This window comes from Erinaceus europaeus, chromosome 8 (genome assembly GCF_950295315.1).
Source record: "Erinaceus europaeus chromosome 8, mEriEur2.1, whole genome shotgun sequence".
Taxonomy (NCBI): Eukaryota; Metazoa; Chordata; class Mammalia; order Eulipotyphla; family Erinaceidae; genus Erinaceus; species Erinaceus europaeus.
The window spans coordinates 11274356-11294967 of record NC_080169.1 but is presented as its reverse complement, the minus strand read 5'-3'; the positions used below and the strand labels follow the sequence as shown (position 1 = coordinate 11294967).

At 47.0% G+C, this 20612-nt stretch overlaps 2 protein-coding genes across 3 annotated transcripts; both read right to left on the bottom strand.

Annotated features, from left to right (window-relative positions):
• Positions 1-1846: 1846 nt before the first annotated feature.
• On the bottom strand, positions 1847-8628 carry LOC107523236 (glycosyl-phosphatidylinositol-anchored molecule-like protein). Of its 2 annotated transcripts, XM_060195693.1 has the most exons (4): positions 8548-8628; positions 4874-5036; positions 4183-4290; positions 1847-2259 (listed from the first exon to the last, which is right to left on the bottom strand). In XM_060195693.1, the coding sequence occupies exons 2-4, from the start codon at positions 4986-4988 to the stop codon at positions 1958-1960; spliced, it is 525 nt and encodes a 174-aa protein (XP_060051676.1). In that variant the 5' UTR covers positions 4989-5036; positions 8548-8628; the 3' UTR covers positions 1847-1957. The 2 variants fall into 2 exon arrangements, with proteins under 2 accessions (XP_060051676.1, XP_016048742.2); XM_016193256.2 differs by lacking the exon at positions 8548-8628 and having other exon boundaries at positions 4874-5309.
• Positions 8629-12947: 4319 nt separating this feature from the next.
• On the bottom strand, positions 12948-17786 carry LOC103124327 (cytochrome P450 11B1, mitochondrial-like). Its single transcript, XM_007535052.1, has 9 exons — positions 17554-17786; positions 17033-17188; positions 16198-16397; positions 15875-16078; positions 15487-15641; positions 14050-14216; positions 13595-13673; positions 13296-13493; positions 12948-13061 (listed from the first exon to the last, which is right to left on the bottom strand). The coding sequence occupies exons 1-9, from the start codon at positions 17784-17786 to the stop codon at positions 12948-12950; spliced, it is 1506 nt and encodes a 501-aa protein (XP_007535114.1).
• Between the last annotated feature and the right edge of the window lie 2826 nt (positions 17787-20612).

Below are 20612 nucleotides of genomic sequence, written 5' to 3'. Positions count from 1 at the left end.
CCAGCAGTCCGGACATGTCAGCATTCTCATGATATTGGTCTGAGCTCCATCTGTGTGCTACTCATCACAGAGTGAACAGCTTTCTCCAGGTGTGCTGAGAATGGAGGTGACGTCTGCGGAGGCATCCAGACCTCACAGTTCATCCCTGTCCTAGTACAGTCCCAGGTAGGGCAAGGCTTGGGATACGGGAATCCAGGGGGCTACTGGGTAATGTCCCACTCACTGCCTAGGCCACAGAAGCTGTATGAGATCAGAGAGGTGGGCAAAATAGAGCAAGTATATAGAGGGCATGGAAAAATGGGCTAGGTGAAATCGAATGAAATAGTGTGGATGGAGTTGAATGGAATCTATATAGTATGAGGAAGGGATAGCATAAGTGAAGTTGTATGGAGCAGAGTGTGTGGGGTGGATAGGGTTGAGTGGAGTAAACTTGTGGATGGAGCAGAATGTCACAGCGGGGTATTGTGAATGGATTTAAATAGAGATTAGGGGTAGATGGAGTGGAATGGACAGAGTAGGTCGAGTGAAGTGGTTGGAGTTATGGAGTAGATTGGATAGGGTAGGTAGGCCACAGTGAATAGAGGGGAGTAGATGGAAGAGAACAGATGAAATGGAGTGGAGAGGATGGTATGGAAGCTGGGATTCCTCAGTTATTGTCCAGACCTTTTATTTATTTGTTTGTTTTATTTTGTTTTTTGCCTCCTGGGTTATTGCTGGGGCTTGGAGACTGCACTATGAATCACTGGTCCTGGTGGCCATTTTTTTCTCCATTTCTTTGGGTAGACAGAAATGAGAGGAAAGGGGAAAATAAAGAGGGAGAGAGAAAGATAGACAGCTGCTGACTTGCTTCACTGCTTTAGAAGTGAACCCCCTGTAGGTGGGAGCCAGGGGGCTTGAACCAGAATCCTGGCATAAGTATGTTCAGCCCTTGTCAATGGCCAGTATTTCACTAATTCCAAGGGATATAATCAGTATTTAGGTTTCTTGTTGGCATTATGGTGTCCCCTAAGTAGGTTCTGACATGGGTGGGCTAATCCTTATCAGTTAGATATCAGGGAAAACAGAAGCCCACACTCAATATAGTAAAGGGAGGGGGGAAGGGAAAACAGACTAGTAACTTCTCAAATAGTGGCCTTTCAGTAAAGTACACCATCGTCTATAATGTAGTTGGGCCTCTTCTACTAACTGGGAAACCTTCAGAGTTCAGAGGTTCTCTGAAGAAGGAATTCTTAGCAAATGTCAACATAGATACCCGGCATGACTGAACAGAATACTGCCTTAAATAGATCTGCAGGCTGCAACATCAATCAACTTATACCTGAATTTCTAGCCTTTCAGCCTGCCCTACACAATTCAGAGCTTCAAGCACTGACCCTGTAGGAGTTCATTCCTTAAAACAACCATATATGAAGCCAGGGATCATTTTGAGTGAGAACTCCATTCCTACAGAACCTGGCTGACTAACACCTACAAGCGCATTGGATACAGTTTCTAATGTCACGTCCTGCTTACCCATGTGCAACCTCAATATCCAGCATGCTCTCTGATTATGCCTTCAATTGAGAATTGTAGGATGGATTCTCCAGTGATGCTTGTTTTCCAATCATACCTGTGACCTCTTTTTCAGCTAAGAATTAGACTAAACTTTGTAACTGTCTTGCTTTGAATTATAGCATTCTTCTCAGTGCTTAAGTGGTAAAAAAAAAAAAATTTTTTTTTACATTATTATGAACCAGTGTCTGAGAAAAGAAAAAGAAAGAAAGAAATTGAATAAATGAAACATTAAACCAAATGGTAATCGTTGAATACTAACAACACAAATAAAACTTTCTTTATTATCCTCATAAAATAATCTACAAATGCAGAACTCAACAAGTGGGGTTGTGTGAGTTAATGTCTCAATATTTCAAGTTTGGAGAGAAGAACATGTGTTGAAGAATGTAGCTGACCAGACTGTTCAAACGAGATCTTCCCACATAAGCATACTGCTGACTAGAATGGAGGCAAGGGTCAGGAGAAATGTACACTCCAATTGTCCAGCTCCTTCTGTGTCCTCCTCAAGTGACTCATCAGATTCAATGTCCCTCTCATAGTTTGTTATCCCTCCTTCATTGCAGGTCATCGAACCACAGCAACGAACAAAATAGAAGTGATTAATTTTGAGTTTTCTTGGGGCTTCAGGAGGTACTTGGCTTGGGTATAAAAATGTGCAGTTGAGAGTACAGTTCTTGTAAATAAGTAGTTCACGACTATTCAAGCCTGAAACAAAGGTAGAGGTGAAAGTAAAAGATTTTATACCTTCTGCTTGAAATATGTAAGCATGTTCCACCTCAGAGTCACCATAACTAGCTTCAAGCCCAACTGCTACATCCTAAATGTCACTTCATGCCTGGAATTCTTGAGTGAAAGAGAACCTCCAACTCCACTCAAGAGCCCAGCTACTCTGGAAACAACTATGCAGATGTGTGTAATTCCTCCTCATCCATCTCTACCTCAGGCTTTCACCTGGCCTAGTAGGCACACATGTGAAATGTCCTGTTGATTATCTGTCATAAAAGCCTCAGGACACTAGAAATAAAATGAAGAGCAAGAAACGTATGTCCTTTATGTCCCAAAGAGCAAACACAGACCTTCAAGGACAATGCTTCTATAATTCAGGCCTTGGACTGATTTTCAGCAAATGGCACATCTCTCTAGGATCAATTCCTCCCAGGGCTCCTTTGTGAAGTTCTTGGTTGCTGGCTTATGACATGACCACTGATGCCCATTAATGTCAACTTGTTTCCCAAAAAATTCTTGTTGTACCATCCCAAGCACAGCCCGTGGCTCCTGGGATTACCTTCACTAGTGCAGTAGGGAAGAGTGGGGGTGGCTGGGGCTCTCTGATGGCTCAGACATTAAGGCTACCTGGCCACAACTCCTGAGCTCTAATTCTGGCTTAGATTCCTCACCCTGATTCACAAGTTATGCCCCCATCCCTTTAGCCTTACTTTGTTACCATGATTTACTTTCTCCTAAACTTATTATAATTTATTTAGGCATTCGTGGCTCTGGGATCTCTCCTTGATGATCCCAGAAAGAGGGGGTTACTCAAATTCACTGAAGACTATTCCTTCTCTTCTATGTCAGAGAAAGGTATCTCCTAAGGTGATCACCTGATGACTTTGCATAAAGTATACATCACCAGGAAGCCAGCAGCTAGCACAGGAGACAGAACTGAGTGAAAACTCCTGAGTTCAATCTCTCTCTGTCAACTCAAGCATTACACAACAACCAAGACCAATGTAAGTATCTGAAAGCTAAATCCATACAACAGAGTTGCCTATGAATGTTATAAAATCTTACACTGTTGTAAAGAATGGTCTATCCTGTGTAATTGGTTATGTTAATGTTATCCCTTCATTATTTACTCTCTGGCTTGATAATCTGTCCATGATTGTAAGTGGCTGCTAAAATCCATTTATAGCTTCAGTATTCATATTATTATAACTCTAGTTCTCTATAATTGATTTATATAATTTGATGCTTCATGACATACTGTGTATGTGTTTATTAATAAGTGTTATGTTTTCTTCTTGTAGTCTCTCACTTGCTTTAAGCTGCCCCTCTTATGTTTCTACTTCACCAATAAAGAACACACAAAATCCTATGTCTGCAACCTTGATCCCAATAAAAGTAGAAAACCAGGTCTCTGTTCACTTTCTTTACCTTAGGCATCACTAAATGCCCTTAGGCATATGTGCCTTTGCACTCTAGGTTCTATAACTAACAAGCCTAATCATTACAAAGTTTACTGGTCATATCAGCAGAAAAGTATCTTACATTCAGAGGAAGAAGCAAATAAAAATGGATTATGGTCACAGTAGGCATTGCACAAAAGGGGCCATGGATAAACAAGGCATTGTCCCTGAAGTGTAGTGGAACATATACCACCTAAGATATACCACAAGAAATGCACACTGACAGTTCTGATTCTAGAGCATGTGACTCTATGAGATGGTGCCCACAGGCCTTCCCTGAAACTGAGCCTAGTGCCAGGGAACATACTTTCAGGATTAGGATAGTGTGAGCTATGTATAGACAAAGGGAAAAAAAAGAAAAACCACATTGGCCTTTAGCCCAGAACTACTAAAGGTAGGGTAACTCAGTCACAGAATTGAAGAAAATCAAACAGATACTTACGAATGGAGATTATCAGACAACGCCTAATGTCATAAGGACATTCTCTAACATTTGGACAGTTGAAGTTGTTAATGGCCCAGCAGTCGTGGCATTTCAGGCTATATGTCCCTGAGAGAAGAGATAGAAGGTGTCAGGGTCCAGATTCACCCAGTTCCCAGCCCCCTGCTTCCTTGTCCAGCCAGCAGCAGCCCCCTTGGCTCTGCATCAAAGACTTTCTGGTCCTACACAGCTCAGCCCACAAGCCTGGGGTGGGCAGGTTCTTGGGGCAGAGACAGGTCCTGTCAGCAGTTTTTCCTGGTTCAGAGGCTGGGTGTAGAAAGCACCCATAGGTGGCCAAGGGTGAGAGTCCTCTCCTCTACCACCCTCTCCAGGGAAGGCCTGATAGTCACAAAAGGTTAGTACCCTCCAGATCTCCCTGCATTCAATGGTTCCTGCTTGTCTTGCAGAGGAACGCCCACAGAGGTGCCCAGTCAGGTTCTAGGTTTGCTGCTCTTGGGGGAAGCCTTCTTGTCTCATGAAGCTCCCGTCACTCGCAGAAGCTCACTATTCTACCATGTGTGCACCAGCTGCACTGATTTTGGGAGCAGCTGATGAACTGGGTGATCAAAACTGCACTTAGACACTTCTAATGATGCCACAGCTCACATGATCCTTATCCAATCCAGGACAGTAAAGACAGATGGACACTTACATCTTCTCTCACTTATGTTGGGTGATTTTGCAAGCTCATTATGACTTCCATTCTGAAAATCTTGGGTTTCTACCATCGACAGTCCTAAGACTAGGAGCAAGGCAAAGAGAAGCATCGTTTCTTATTATGGCTTTAAATCTGCAGGTGAGGAGAACCAGGAGACCTGTAAGGAAGCAGAAAATGTGATGAAGAAAACAATGAGATTCCACTGTACACCAGTGAGAGTGCCATACATTAGAGGCGAAAAAAATAATAAACGTTAAAGAGGGTGTGGGGAAAAGGGCCACTTCTGCAGTGCTGGTGAGAGTGTAAGCTGGTCCAACCTTTGTGACAACAGTCTGGAGATTTTGCAGAACACTAGAAAGGAACCTACTTTATGACCCAGCAATTGCTTTCCTGCAGATTTACCAAAAGTAAACAAAAACAGCTATCAGAAAAAGTGGCTCTTGCCCAGTAGGTATGCCCCCCAAACTTTCCACACCCTTTAGATCTAAAAGCCCCCACTTGCCAAACTAGTGACTAAACAATATCCAGGAATTCCAATTGAGCACAGAAATCGTATCGTATAATCATTTCAGTGTTATTTACCATAACTTCTATTCTATGAAAGCCTACATTTCTCCTCTACTGGACATGACCTTTACCCGTTACTTTATTATATAGGACCGGACCCACGGCCAAACTGTGATGAAGAGCTCCTCTTGTTGTCATGAGTTGGACACCACTAACTCTAGATATGACTAATTTTATATAGCAAGTAGAGTAAGTGGTTGTAGGAGGGAGCCAGACCCTAGCAGAGAGTGCTGACTGGATCAAGAATACCAGGCTACTTGAAGGGTACTAAGAAGGGGATCATGGGACCCCAAGGGAAAGGTTGCTCATGGGTGTGGGAGGGCACAGTCCCCAGAGGAGACCATGAAGTGGGAGTAGGAGACCACAGAACCTTAGGGAACAAATGGACAGTGGTACAAGGAGATTACAGAACCCCAGAGATGAGGGACTTCTGGGCAGAAAAGGAGTGACATGAAAGGGAATTCAAGGGAGCTGGTGGGAGGAATGCTACTGGAGGATAGACATTCACAGACCCATGGGCCCACCCTACAACCCTACACACTTCTGGAATCTTCCCCGACTTGCCATCTGCTAACCCCCACCTTACACAACCCCAGCACACAGGACAAGGAGCTACTGCTGCTTCTTCCTCCATGCATTCACAACCTTTCAGTGCCTGCCTTGACTTCCCCTCCAACAGAGGCACAGTCTTCTGGAAACTTCCCTGCTCCTCACTCCAACTCATGCGGCAAAGAAGCATCCAACTTTCTTTTCCACTAGAAGCACAGCTTTCTGGAACCTTCCCACTCACCCCAACACATAAGTCAAGGAACCACCCCTAGCTTCCCCTTCTGTCAGATACACAACCCTCTGGAATATCCTGTGCTCACCATTATATGAGGCAAGGAAACATTCAAGCTTCCCCCTCCACTAGACACACAATCTTCTAGAACTTTCCTGCACTTCCCCTCCACTAATGGCTTAACCTTCTGGAACCTTGCCTGACTTCTCTTCTCCAAGGAATCAACCTAGAATCTTGCCCCATCTGGAACCTTCCCTGGTGTGCCTCCACTAAGGGCAAACCTTCTGGAGCCTTTCCTGAATTCCCCTCCACTAAGGACACAACCTTCTGGAACCTCCCAAGACTTGCCCTCCAATAAGGACATAACCTTCTAGAATCTTCCATGGCTTTTCTGGGATCATTGCTAGAGCCATGGCTGAGAATTTGACTGCAAAATTGACCTCCAAACCCTACAACACTGCTCTGAGGCTGAGCTCATCCATGGTGCACCCACTGTATTTGGACCTTCTATCCTACCCACACACCCACCAGGACACACAGACCTGTACAATTCCCCCACCATGAGGTATCAGCTGTTCTGGACTCCTACCTGCTCCCACCCCATTGTCCATGACACACATAAGCTTTGGGAAACTTCTCTGAGACATTAGTGTAAGCTGCCCAAACCTTCAGGAAACTTCCCTACCTATTCTCCAGGAGGTGCACCAACTTCTGGAATCTTTCCTGATTTCCCTTCCCCTAGACCTTATCCCACACCCCCACCCCCAACATACAGACCAAGAAGCTCCGTCTTCCACGAGATACTAAACTGATTGGTGGCTCTTTTGGTGTCCCCTGCAACAGAGGCACCATCTTCTGAAAACTTCCCTTCTCCCCACCCCAACACATGACACAAAAAACACTAAACACTAGGGGAACAAACTTCTGGAACCTTCCCAACTCCCTCAACACATGGGACAAGGAACCAGCCTAGCTTCTCTTCCATAAGACACACAACTCTGGAATATTCTGTGCCCTTCATTACATGGGGTGAGGAAATATTCTAGCTTCCCCCCCATAGACACACAGCCTTCCAGAGCCTGTCATGACTTCCCTTCCACTAAGGACACAACACTCTGAAACCTTGTCTCATTTCCCCTCCTTTAAGGGTACAAGCTTCTGGAACCTTCCCACCCGACCCACCCCCAACACACGAGGTGAGGAACCACCCCATGTCCCCTGTTGGTGAGACACACTCCCTTCTAGCACCTTCCCTACTTCCTCTCCACTAGGTCACAACCTTCAGGACCTTTCTCAGCCCCCTTCCCCCGGATCACACAGCCAGGCCAAAGGCCAAAGACCATGCTGGCTTCCCCTTGGATGAGACACACAACCTTCGGGATCCTTCCCTTGCTGTCCCCACCACTAAGGACACCACCTTCTGGAGCCTTCCCTGATTTTCCCTACACAAAGGACACAACTCTCTGGACCTTGCCCGACTTTCCCTGCACTAACAACATAACCTTCTTCGACCTCCCCCCACTAGGAGCTGGGCCTTCTGGATCCTCCCCGACTTTCCCTCATCTCAGGGCCCAGCATTCTGGAAACTTCCCTGGATTCTCTATGAGGGCCGAGGCCCTCTGGACAACGCCCTGGATTCTCCTCCATGAAGAGCCCAAGCTTCTGGAACCTCCTTCCCCCACCCCCAACACTGGGAAGGAGCCATCTTAGACTCCCCAAGGCGCTCTTCCTGTCCTCCTCTACTCCCGGGACATCACCTTCTGGGCCCTCCCTGATTTGTCCTCTACTAAGGTCACAACTTTCTGGCCCTCCCTGGCTTCTCTTCCACTAATACTATTATGCAACCTGTCCTGACTTCCCCTGCACGGACGACGTTGGCTTCTAGACACTTCCGTGATTTCCCTTCCATCGCGGTCACTTCCATCTGGAGCCTTCCCTGACCACCCCTTTCCCAGAGCCTCGGCTTTCGGGGGCCTCCTGCTCTCCCCCCACTAGCAGCTGGGCTTTCTGGCCCCCCCACCCCCCGACTTTCCCTCCACTCAGGGCCCAGCGTTCTGGCAACTTCCCCGGATTCTCTAGGAGGGCAACGCCCTGGATTCTCCTCCATGAACAGCACAAGCTTCTGGAACCTCCCCCCCGCCCGCCCCCCACAATATGAGGGAAGGAGCCATCTTGGACGCCCCAAGTGACACAGTCGCTTCTCCGAGCTTCCCTGACTCCCTCCACTGCGAGCGCACTTTCTGGAGCCTTCCTGTCCCCCACCCCCACCCCGAGGCCGGAGGCAGAGGGCCATTCTGGGGTCCCCTCCGGGAGACACCACCTCGTGGAAGCCGCCCTGCTGCGGGCCTGCGGCCTTCGGGGCGTCAAGGGGCAGCTGCGGGTCGCCCAGCAGGCGGCTCCGCCCACCGGCGCTTCTGAGGCTGCGCCCTCTGATGTCATCACCCCCCCCCCCCCGTCCGTGCACGTGGCTCCCCTAGAAGGGGTGCAGAGTGTTGCGCGCATGTGGTCATCAAAAGGGCCAGACAGAGGCTCCCAGAACTGGTGGGGCCGAGCCTGGAAAGGTGCCCCTGCACTCTGCTCTACAGCAGGGCACTTTGTGCCTGGCCCCATAACTGACTAGGGACGGGGGGGGGGGGGGGGGCGGTTAGCGGGGGTTTCAGGGGTCTCTGAGCTGGAGCTGGAGCAGGAGCAGCATGAGTTCCAGGCCTGGTGTCTCTGAGGAGAGAAAGGGATTTACTGGGGTTTGTTCTCAGTACTGTGGAGAGTGTCCACAGTGATGTCCCTCTGGCAGAGGAAGCTGCCAGGGTCAAGCCATCATCCCCACAAGGTTGTCAGTGACTGGTGGGTTTGCATTTGTCGCCAGTGTCCTCCCAGCAGTCTCTACTCAGCTTCCAGAAGTTTGAGGCTGCCTTCCAGGTCACAGAAAGGCTCCCTGTCAGGTCTCTCCAAAATCCTGGCTGTGCTATAGATAGCAAGGTGGCAAAAACATTCCAGGAGTTCTAGGATAAGTGGGCAGAAGGTTCCATGAGGTCCAAGTTCATCACAGGATGGATGGGGTCACTGTAGGCTGACCTCAAAAGTGTTCACTTGTCATAGACTGATGTTACGGAAGGTTCTGCATGGTAAGGCCTACCACTGACAGGCATGGGGTATACTGCACTCGGAGTTGGGATCAGTTCAGTGTTGTAGTTATCGACACCTTTTCTCTGTGTGGAGGTGATCAGACGCCTGCCATCATTGGTTGTGTTTGTACCTGTGCCCACCCAGCCTTCCTGACAGAGACTGGACCTTGGATATGGCTCCTCTGGAATGTGTGTAGCCACCGAGCACCCCTCCACTGTGGTCCTACGGCAAGACTTTCCCATACCTGTATTGTCTTTGCACTTTGTGGGACAGAGTTGACTGTTGATGGAATTTCTGTGCTCTGTTCGTCTGTTTTTCACAGTACAGCATACCAAGGTCTCTAAGAAAGATAGTGTACTTCTACAAGTCTGTTCTTTGTTAATGTTGTGTTGACCACTCTAGGCCTTTCATGTGTCCACCTAAAATTTTCTGTGGATGAACCCCGGGCCTCATTTGTATATAATAGTGCTGAGCTAGCTGCCCAGTACAACTTTTATTCTACATCTGAGTGATATCAAGAGATAAATATAGTTGGATTAATATATACAGCACCAACTAGACACAAAGACCTCATTCTTTCGAACACCAGCTACCTATCTTCATTTTTTATGCTGTCTGCGGTGTTCCCATATGGTGCTGAGGCTTGAAGTCAGAGTGTTATTCTAGGAATGTGTATACTTTATTGTGTGGACTGTTTCCCTCTCTCTCCCCTCTCCCCCAGATCATTCTAAGAATGGATAATGTTTCTCTGTGCATATATCAATTTGTTTATCTGTTTATTGGTCCATAGATGACTGCCTGTGTCTGCCTTCTCAGTACTGTCAATAAAGCAGCTATAATATGGGTATAGCAAAGATCACTATAACACCTTGTTTTTAAACTTTATCTGTAAATAACCAGAACTAAAACTGTTGCATCATGTGGTGAACCTATACTGAGGTTTTTGGGGAGCCACACAATATTGTTTTTCACAGTGGAAAATTTTCACTTTTTGCTTTTGAAAGGCCTGAGTTTTACTGTGTTACCTCCCCAACAACAACATACTGAGATCCAATTACAGCATGCCCTTCATAACAACTGAATTTTCTATGGTAACTATTTTGATGTATTGTGGTGGGTGGGGATAGATAGCATAATGGTTTTGCAAAAAGATTCTCCTGACTAAAGCTTGAAAAGCCCCAGGTTCAATAATCCCCTGCACCATCATAAACCAGAGTTGATCAGTGCTCTGAAAAAAAGAAGAAGAAGAAGAAGAATGAATGAATGAATGAATGAATGAATGTATCGTGGTATCTCCTCCTCTTAGAGTTTGCATTTCACTAATAATTATTGCTATTGAAGATTTTTTATTTGGTCATTAGCCATTTGAATAAATTCTTTTTGTCCTTTCTTTTCTTATTATTTATTATTACCACCTGGATTACCGCTGAGGCTATGTGCCTGCACGATGTCTTCAGTATTCCCAGCATCAATTTACCCACCAAGCACTCTTATATTTTTTTGATGGCAGCAGAGGAAAATGGAGAGGATAGAAGGGGTAGAGAGAGGGAAACAGAGAGTACCCGTTAGTGTTGTCTCACTGTTTGTGAAGCTTCTCATCTGCAGGCTTTGAACCCTTTTCCTTGTAGATGGTAATGTGTGCACTCTACCTGTGTGCCACTGCCCAGCCCCCATTTGTATAAATTCTTTAAAAATGTCTGTTTAGTCATTTTCCTAGTTCTGAGTTGTTTATTTTTCTATTATTGAGTTTAAGGAGTTCAATACATATTCTGAATATCGATCCCTTTTCAGATATAATATATTTTCCCTTTGGGTGGTCTGCATTATTATTCTTTTAATGGTGGCCTTTTGATAGTGTCCTTTTTATCCTTTTAAAAGTTTTCATGTCATCTATTTTGTCTGTTTTAATTTTGTTATCAATGAGCTGGGTAGCATATTCAAGAAATCACTGCAACTACCACCATCATCCTTATATGCTTTCCACTAATAATATTAAGTTTTGTGGGGTTTTTATTCTTTTTTTTAAATAATTTATTTATTAGTGGGTAGAGACAAATTGAGAGAAGTGGAGGAGAAACAGAGAGGGAGATAGAGGAAAGAGATACACCTGCAGCACTGCTTCACCACTGTGAATCTTCCTCCTGCAGGTGGGAAACTGAGGCTTGAACCTGGGTCTTTGTGCACTGTAATGTGTGTGCTTAAACATAAGTTTGTGTCTTATATTTATATTTTTCTCCTTTTTCAGTTAGCTTTTGGATAAGCTGTTAGGTAAAGGTCCAGATTCATTTTTCTGCATGTAGATATCTAGTTTTCCTATCACAATCTATTCAAAAGACAGGCTTATCCCTTATTACATAGACTTGAGGATATCTCAGTTCTCAAATCTGTTCTGTTGGTACTATACATACACTTTATAGCAGGTAGACACTGCTTTAAAGACTACAACTTTGTAGAAAAATAATATTCAGAAAGCAGGAATCCTGAAGATTTGCTACTCCTTTCGAGATTATTTTGACTGTTTGTGGACCAATGCAGGAGGGCTTTTTTTTTTTTTTTCCTATTTCTGGAAAATTGTTTTAGGATCTTGGTGTGAAATATAGACTGTATTGGGCAGCTTTTATGCTTTGATTTTATTAATCATCTAATCAATGAACATAGATATATTTCCATTTATTATGCCTAATATCTTCCAGCTTATTATAGCATGGTTCTTATTGTATGTGTCTCAAATGCATTCAAAATGAAGAAGAGGCAGGGGAGAGATTATTAGGACCTTTCATTCAACTCTGGAGGACTCCCCACCAAGAGGAGAGATTTCAGGAGACATGTAGTGTAATAGAACCGGTGGTAAAGCAGGATGCAGAAGTCTAACTTGGAGGAACTGAAATGCCCTTCAGCTGTAATGAGACTCAAGTAATAATAATAATAATAATAATACATGCCAGGATGTGTGAACAGAGTCCTGCAGATAGGTACAGGAAGTACATGACTCTGGATGGGAAGAAAAGAGGAAGTCTGAAGGTCCTTGCCTGAATCAAAGCAGGGGGGAGCCAAGGGAGAAAAAGATTCACCTACCAATAGTACTTCTGCTGCAGAGGGTCTGGGGGGACTGGCCTGTCAGTTAGGGTCTGTGACCAAGTATTAGGCTGTAGGGCTAAGAAGACAGCTCACCATGGAAGGTGCTTTGCCATGCAAGTGTTCCAGGTTAGAGTTTGGCCTTCACTACATCAGTGTTGCAATAATTTCTTTCTCACTTTGCCTCCTAGTCTCTCTTTCTGTCTGAATAACCAGCGCGAATAAAAATTTGTGTTCCCTCTTCACCCCGGATCTCCTCTATCTCTCCTGCATGGCGCAGCCCGACACCAAAGTGTTGAAACACTAGTGACAACAACAACAAAACTCAAGTTTCAGTCCAGTGTCTTCCATGGCCTTCCTGGAAAACCAGGCAGTCCCAGACACCCTCAAGGGCTGGGCTGCTACACTGTTGAGGTGTTGGCTGGGCAGCACTGTGGCCCAGGAAGCAGGGTCCAGGACAAGATAGTAGGTGGTCAGGGGTAGGCTGATGCTGTGGCTTCTCTCACAATGCAGGATATATGACTACTTGATGGCCTTCAACGTCAGTGGGGGGAAGGTGGAGGGCTTTAATACGAAGTAGTGTTTCATCTTTATATCGTCTCGTGTTAAAATATCAAGTTGGAAATTTTTCAGCATCTAGGCAGGAAGCAAGGGTGCCCCTTGGTTATGATGCCATGGTGCTGTCCCAGTTACCCCCAACTTTCTAAGTACAAATCATATACTACAACAAAAGGAGAAACCTAGAGTACCTGATTAGGTGGACCAAGTCCCATCATGCACAACCACAGGACACTCACACCCGCAAGCAATGACCAGTCTGCACAGAGTCTGGCTCCACTCACACCCCCGCCCCCCAACAGGCACACTCACGTGGTACAGCAAGAGCAAGATCGATGTCTTGGCCAGGCGCCTGCCCACACACTGGCGCACACCAAAGCCAAACCCCCAGCTGGGTAACCGGGAGATGGAATCCTTCCTTTCCAACCATCGTTGGGGGTGATAGCACTCAGGTCTGGTGAATGTAGTAGGGTTTCGACCCAGGGAATAAAGAGACACCATGACCACTGTCTGCAGGCAGGTGGAGAGAGGCAGAGTGAGCTTCCCTTCAGGTTGGGGTGAATGGTACAAGCATAGGTCACTTGTGGGAGGGGCTGTGGGGCCTCACTCACCCCAGCTGGAATGTGGTAGTTCTGCAGAACCACGTCTGACGTCAACACTCTGTCCACAGTGACACCTACTGGGTACAGCCTATGACAGAGCGTCCAGCAGTCTCAGCAGCGGCAGGGTCCCTCCTCACCCAGGGCATGCCTGCTCAGGGAAACTCCCCAAGGCCCACCACATGCTTCTGGCACCAGGGAACTAGTGGAGGGAAACTACTTCTTTCCACCTCCTGAAAAAACTCCGCCAGTCTGAGAGCCTGGACCAAGGAGGTCATGCTAACCTGGTGAACAGGACTTTGAAGTGGGGATAGGAGAGGGCTACCCTGCTCACCCCTCATGGTCATAAAATGTGGGGAATGCTTTCCTGGGCCGTGCAGCTTCTCAGCCTCAGGCTCAGTCTGAAACCCCCCTGATCACTGCCCTCCAGACATGAGGGACAATGAAGGGAGGGGAACCCCACTTACCTCAAGGTCTCCTTAAGGGTTGCCTGCAGCAGGGGTAGCTCTGAGATTATCCTCTGGGGCTTTTCAGAGATCGCAGCCTCAGATTCCAGGATCTCCTGATGCAGGGCCTGCTGCACTTTGGGGTTCCTAGCCAGCTCAAATAAGGTCATCAGCAGGCTGTAGGAAGACTGCAGGAGGCAGGGGGCAGGGTTTAGACCTGGCTCAGGTCATGGTCCTCAGTCAAGGACACCCTTCTGACACCCTGAACTTCCCTGGGGACCAGGTCCTCTCTCACTCAGGGGAACATTCATGCAGAGAAGACAGAGCCAGACACCTGAGAACTGAGACCCTAAACCACCTGGCCTGATTTCCCTGAATCCTGGGGGTGAGGGGTGGTTCCTAGTCTAGATGAGGAGCAGGCTTCTCCAGCCCCATGAGTGCCTTCTTCATAGCACCTCTCTCGTCATCTAGAGGACTTCCATAAGAGCAGCTCCCACTGAGTTCTGAATTCTCTCTCCAGTGACTTTTCATCACAGGCATCCTGGTTAGCATAAACTGTGCACCTGTCTACCCTCTTCCTACACAGGAAGAATGGTGCATAGCTTAGCCTGAATGCTCAGGGCAAATCTGCCAAATGAAATTCCCATGATCGCAATCTCTGTATCATGATGGGTGGAAATAGCCTTTAAATGCCCTCCCAGAGCCTCCTTCCACCTGTCTGAGTCCCCTGCTGTTCTTCCACAAGCTGCTTACAATGTCTCTCCCCCAAAACCTTCCTAGTGTCTCCCATGTGCAAGGCCTCCCTGAGCTCTGTGCACAGGGATGAATCACAGCTTCTTTTAATAGGATTCCTCTACCACAAGTGGGCATCTTTTCTTAGAATCCTAAGTGGCCCTGAGCAGTTCCTAGGAGACTTTAGCATGTGAAGACTGGATGAGAGAGAAAGAGAGATGGAGAGAGAGAGACACACACAGAGAGAGAGAGAACTCAGGAATCTCTGCTCACACAAGGCCTTGCTCAGCCCACCCACCTCTGCTGCTAGCTGTTCTCTGTAGCAAATGTGAGCTGTCCTAGTGTCATCAGCCCTGTCACCTTCAGATGAGGTTTAATGGGAGATAAACATGATCCATCGGCCCACTGCCTGTGCCCCCAGTGCCGCCCTCCAGCTGCCTGTCTACCATCCTCCCTTTCCAACACCCAGGTCCTCCATGGACCTGCTTTCCCATGGACACCTCATTCTGCCTTCTGTGTGCAGCAGCATTTCCCAACAGTGATTGTGATCTCCTGTTTCTTGATGGACTTCCTCCCCTCTCCAAATAGAGCCTCCAGCACATCAGCTGCTGAGGTGAGAACTACAAGTTTAGGACTAAGGTTGAGGGTCTTTAGGACATTTTTATATGTGTGTGGAGCCAGGAAGGAGGGTTCCTTATTCTATGGACTGGCATGCTTCTGGCTGACCGTGTCCACGCTCCCAGCAGTGAAATCAACAGCATTGGTCCTGATGGCATCCAAAGATAAGTCTGCACGAATCAACATCTCAGCCATAATGCCGCTGTAGTGGTGTGGATGGCTGAGGGCCAGCTCCTGGTAGATTTTCTGCATACAGTTGTTAGCTGTGGACAAAGATGGGGCTCTGGGCTTGGTGCTGAGAAGTCCCCTACCTGTTAGCTCTCCAACACCCTCAGGTCACCCTACTCCAATTCCAGTTATTGAATCAGCTCAGCTCAGCTGCTGCTGCCCTCTGCCAACTCTCTCAGACACCAGATAGATGCTGTCAGCCCCTCAGGCAGCCTCAGTCCCCATGGCAGACTGAATTGAGTGCTAGCTTCGGGGTCCTTGGGCTCACCATGCTGGAAGATATAGTCCCAGGCCTCAAAGTGCTCCTTCCACACAGCCCTTTTTATCCATTGGGACAGACTTCTGGGCATGAACATGAGTTGCACAGTGGACTGGAACATGGTTTCTAGGGCAGCCAAAAATTTCAGGCTTGTAGGATTTGGGTCTTTTCCAAGGAGGCCCATCCGCTCTCCATAAAGGGCTACATTGCTGGCTAGAGAGAAAGAGAGAGGGATATCTCTAGCTTGAGGCAGCACCTGCTCTCCTGCCTGACTCCCTCAGGGCCGCATCACTGAGCAGTCAGTCATCTCCCCCAGGCACATGGTTCCTGACCTTCCATGATATAGTGGAAGATGCCTGGCCTTATGTCCAGGGTCAGACTGCCCCGGGCATTCTGTAGCACCTTGGCCTTCAAGATCTTGCAGAACTCCCTGGCAACCTCATCCACCATGGGGCTGTAATTCCACATGGCTGGAGGTGACAGTATATCTGGGTTCAGTTTCATTCGCTGTGAGCGCCACTCAGGCCCATTTCTGAGAACAGAAAGCAGAACTCTGGGCATCAGGGCAGCAGGGACCACCAGTCCTGCCCCCTACTGCCCCCCCCCCACAAGGGCAGGAGGCTAGTTAGCTGTCTGCGGTCTAGAAGGCAATGGGGTACATGCTCTGGGCCTTTCCCCAGACTCCCCCCTAGGCCAGGTGAGCTTCCCTAAACTCTAGGTCAGCTCAATGCTCTGCACAAGGGTTGCAGTAACTCTCTGGCTACCCAGCACACTGACACACACCCCTAACTCCTATTCCCCTTCTTGAGATTGTGCTTTCTGACCTGTGAGCGGTACAGCAACCTTGGGTGAAGTTTCAGACCTTGTGTGGCTTGGAGTCCATGGTAGCTGGACTCCTTCATGTCACTCTCCAGAATGGGCCTGCTCCTCTGCCTCCATGCCCTGCTCCTTGTCCCTGCCCCAGGGCACACATCACACACACACACACACACACACACACACACACACACACACACACACACAGAGACAGTGCTCATCACCATATGATGTCACTTTCTCACCCATCTAGAGAAAGGCTGGGCTGGATGCCTGAGTCTCCCCTGCTGGTCTCTGCTGGGCTGCCCAACAACACCCCTCCCTTTCCCCCGCAACCCCACTTGCCCTCACAGCAAGAACACTCCACATTTGAGCCCTCGATCCTGTCGATAGGCTATCCAGGGTTCCAGGGTGGGTCGTAGGGGTTGGAGACTGTCCGCCTGCTGCAGCGTCTGCAGATCCTCTGGCAGCATCACATACACTCTTTGCTTCCCTCCCTTATTAGTCCTGTGGGGACATACTCAAAGCCATGTTGTTGTGCTGCCCTGGCCCTTGGGCCCCACATAGACCCAATCCTGACTGTGTGCTCTCGGACCTCTCCCTCTCCCTTATGAAGGCTCACAACAGGCTGTCAGGTATCCTGTCCTCCACATTCTGAGGTCTGTCCCTTCAGCAGCAAGACTGAGCCATAGAATCTATCACCTAAATCACAGTGAGCTGCCCTCCTGGACTCCTCCCCTGTGATCTTCCTAAGGAGGCTGGATATTGGGACTGGCTGGAAAATGATGATGACTGATCACCCGGAAGGACCCCCAGCCAGTAGGGACACAAGCTTGGGGAGTTCTCCCTGCAGTGACCAAGAATGGCTTTACCTAAAAATGGGTCCCAGCTGCTGGAAGTTTTGATGCATCTCCAGATGGTAGTTTTCTATACCATTTTCCCTCCAGGCATGCAGCATCCCAATCCACTTGTTGCCAGGACTCTGGGGTATGGCTTCAAAGGGCAGCAGTTTCCCTGAAGCAGCTCTGATGCCCTGGGAATATGCCCTGCACAGGGACATCCAGGGCCCTGCCCAGCACACTGGTGCCTTTGCTCTGAGTGCCATTCTGCTATTCATCATCCCTTTCTTCCAGACTCTTTTATGTCTCCAAGAAGGCTTTAATTTACTGACTTGTCCACGTCATGGGAGATACTGTTCCTAACATAGGCCTTGAAACTTATCATGAGTCAGCACTAGAAAGTAAGGAAGAGGAGAAAAAGATGAACAGGAATCCAGGGCTTAAGGTCATTTGTTGTCCTGCCCACACTGGACTACTTTAGAGGACAGCTTCCGGTCTAAATTCAGGATGTTTGACTGTGTGGAACCTCCTTTCCCCCTAGTGCGTGCAAGAATTGATGGATGAGTTTATCATGGAGTCAAGATCAGGGCTGTCCTTGGATATTTTTTTTTAATTCTACAAGGCCTAGATAAAAAAGAGAATAGGGACTCTGTGTGTTAAAAGGACTCACAGATTCCTCTAGAAACTCCCTCATAGTTTGAACAGATGTCTTGTAGGAGCTAGAGTTCTGTTTTTCCGTTGTCATCACTCTGTCGAATGTAGGTTAGAACTGGTTATAACTGGCTATAGTTGGGCATTGGCCTTCTTCTAGGCAGTTCTGACTTTATAAACACCTAGCTGGAAAGGCTGCGATCAAACAGACTTTCCTGAGAATAGATGTTCTCTAGAACAACAGAGTTCAATGACTCTCTTTCTTTTCTTTTCTGGTGATTTTTGGGGGGTATTATCTTTGTTTATTTATTGGATAGAGACAGTCAGAAATTCACGGGGGGGGGTGAGAGAAAGAGAGATACCTGCAACACTGCTTTACCACTCACAAAGCTTTCCCCCTGCAGGTGGGGACTGGGGGCTCAAACTCTGGTCCTTGCACATTGTAACATGTTTGCTCAACCAGGAGCACCACTACCCAGCCCCTGCACTGGCTTTCTTTCTTTCGTTCTTTTCCTTTTTTATTTATAAAATGGAAATATTGACAAGACCATAGGATAAGAGGGGTACAATTCCACACAGTTACCACCACCAGAACTCTGTATCCCATCCCCTCCCTTAAAAACTTTCCTATTCTTTATCCCTCTGGGAGCATGGACCCAGGATCATTATGAGGCACAGAAGGTGGAAGGTCTGGCTTCTGTAATTGCTTCCCTGCTGAACATGGGTGTTGGCAGGTCGATCCCAGCCTGTCTCTTTCCCAAGTGGGGAAGGGCTCTGGGCAAGCAGCTCCAGGACACATTGATGGGGTCATCTGCCCAGGAAAGGTTGGCATCATGGTAGAATCTGGAACCTGGTGGCTGAAAAGGAGTTAACATATAAAGCAGAACAAATTTTTGACTTATCATGAACCTAAAGACAAGAATATTGCAGATGAATATTTGGAGTTTCCATTTTGGAAAGAGCTAGTAGGTCTATTTTAGGTCTATTTCAAGGGTTCCATAACTTCACTAGTTTTTGCCTGAGTCTGACGGTTAACATCCTCCACTGGCCTTCTTAACAGTGGTTCTTTTCTCCTCCACTTTGAAGTAAATTTTTTTTTTCTTCTAACATTTACTGTGGTGCTATTGACTATAGGTCAGATCCAAGGAGTGGAATCTATTTCCTATCGATCTATCTATCTATTTCTATCTCTCTCTTTCTCCTTCTCTTCCTTTCTTCTTCCTTTTTTTTTTTTTTAATGCCTCCATAGTTATTGCTGGGGCTCAATGCCTGCATCATGAATCCACTGCTCCTGGAGGTTATTTTCTTCCCCCTTTTGTTGCCTTTGTTTTTTTTTTTTTTTGTATTGTTGTTGTGATTATCTTTGTTGTTGTTGTCATTGATGTCATTGTTGGATAGGACAGATAGAAATGGTGAGACGAGACTTCCAGAGGTGGAGCTACGAGCAGCAGATCACTTTCTCTCCTCTCCTCTCCTCTTCTCTCCTGGATCAACTAGGAATACCAAAGGAGACCACCCGGGACCGAAACAAGACAGGACTAGAATGAACACAGGAACCCAGTAAATCACTGGTGAGTACAAACACGTGTGGCTGGTGACAGAGAGGAGAGAGGAGCCTAAGGAGAGATTAAGTGACTGCTAACAGTTTATCAGTGGAGACACCACCTCCAGTCTGCTCCACCAACAAGGGGACAAATGAAGGGAGGAAAGGACTCCCCAGAGACTCACCAAGTGCAACTCTGAGTCACCATTGCTACTACCCTCAGAATCTGGAGCAGTGACAGGGAGGGACACCAGGGGACAGAGATCTAACCAGGAAACTCAGGAGAAGACCTATACCTCGGTGGCATAGCTGAGGGGCTGTGAAAATCTCTTTGCATAACCACTGGATTATCTCTGCCACACCCTGCTTTATCTCTTGGTCAGGAGTCAGTGATTAAACTAAGAGGCCTATTGATAGTTTAAAAGCCCTTAGGCTCCCATAGACTACAGGGAAGAAAAAAAAAAAGAGGCTTTTAAACCACTGAGCTCCAACTCAAGGATTGAAATAACTGTTAATTTCCACCACTGTAAACCCTTTAATTAACTTACTTAGACACAAGTCAATCCAGGCAATAGTGATCAATAATTTGAAAAGTACTGATAAAGGAAACTCATAACATAATATATAAAATGGTTAAAACAACAAGAAAAAATATTGCAGAATCGAACCAGGACAAGAGTCAAGCTAAGAGTCCTCCAGAGGCTGAAGCACAAAATAATGAGTTCAACATCCAAACATTAGCTCAGGAAATAATAACAGGAGTGAGTAAAGCATTTGAAAAAATTGAAATCAGAAATACAGGAACAACAAATGAGAATATGGAAGAAAATACTAATTATCTCATGGTTATTAGAGAGCTGAAAGCTGAAATCGCTGAGCTAAGAATGCAACTAGCTGA

Coding starts and splice junctions, on each gene's coding strand:
- LOC107523236 (XM_060195693.1), bottom strand. CDS start 4,988: ATGCTTCTCTTTGCCTTGCTCCTAGTCTTAGGACTGTCGATGGTAGAA. Junction 4,291..4,873: donor CAACATAAGTGAGAGAAGAT/GTAAGTGTCCAT, acceptor CTCTTCTCTCAG/GGACATATAGCCTGAAATGC. Junction 2,260..4,182: donor TTGTCTGATAATCTCCATTC/GTAAGTATCTGT, acceptor CCTTTGTTTCAG/GCTTGAATAGTCGTGAACTA.
- LOC103124327 (XM_007535052.1), bottom strand. CDS start 17,786: ATGGCACTCAGAGCAAAGGCACCAGTGTGCTGGGCAGGGCCCTGGATG. Junction 14,217..15,486: donor CTGCTGGGAGCGTGGACACG/GTCAGCCAGAAG, acceptor TGCCTCCTGCAG/TCTTCCTACAGCCTGCTGAT. Junction 13,494..13,594: donor ACTACCACATTCCAGCTGGG/GTGAGTGAGGCC, acceptor ACCTGCCTGCAG/ACAGTGGTCATGGTGTCTCT.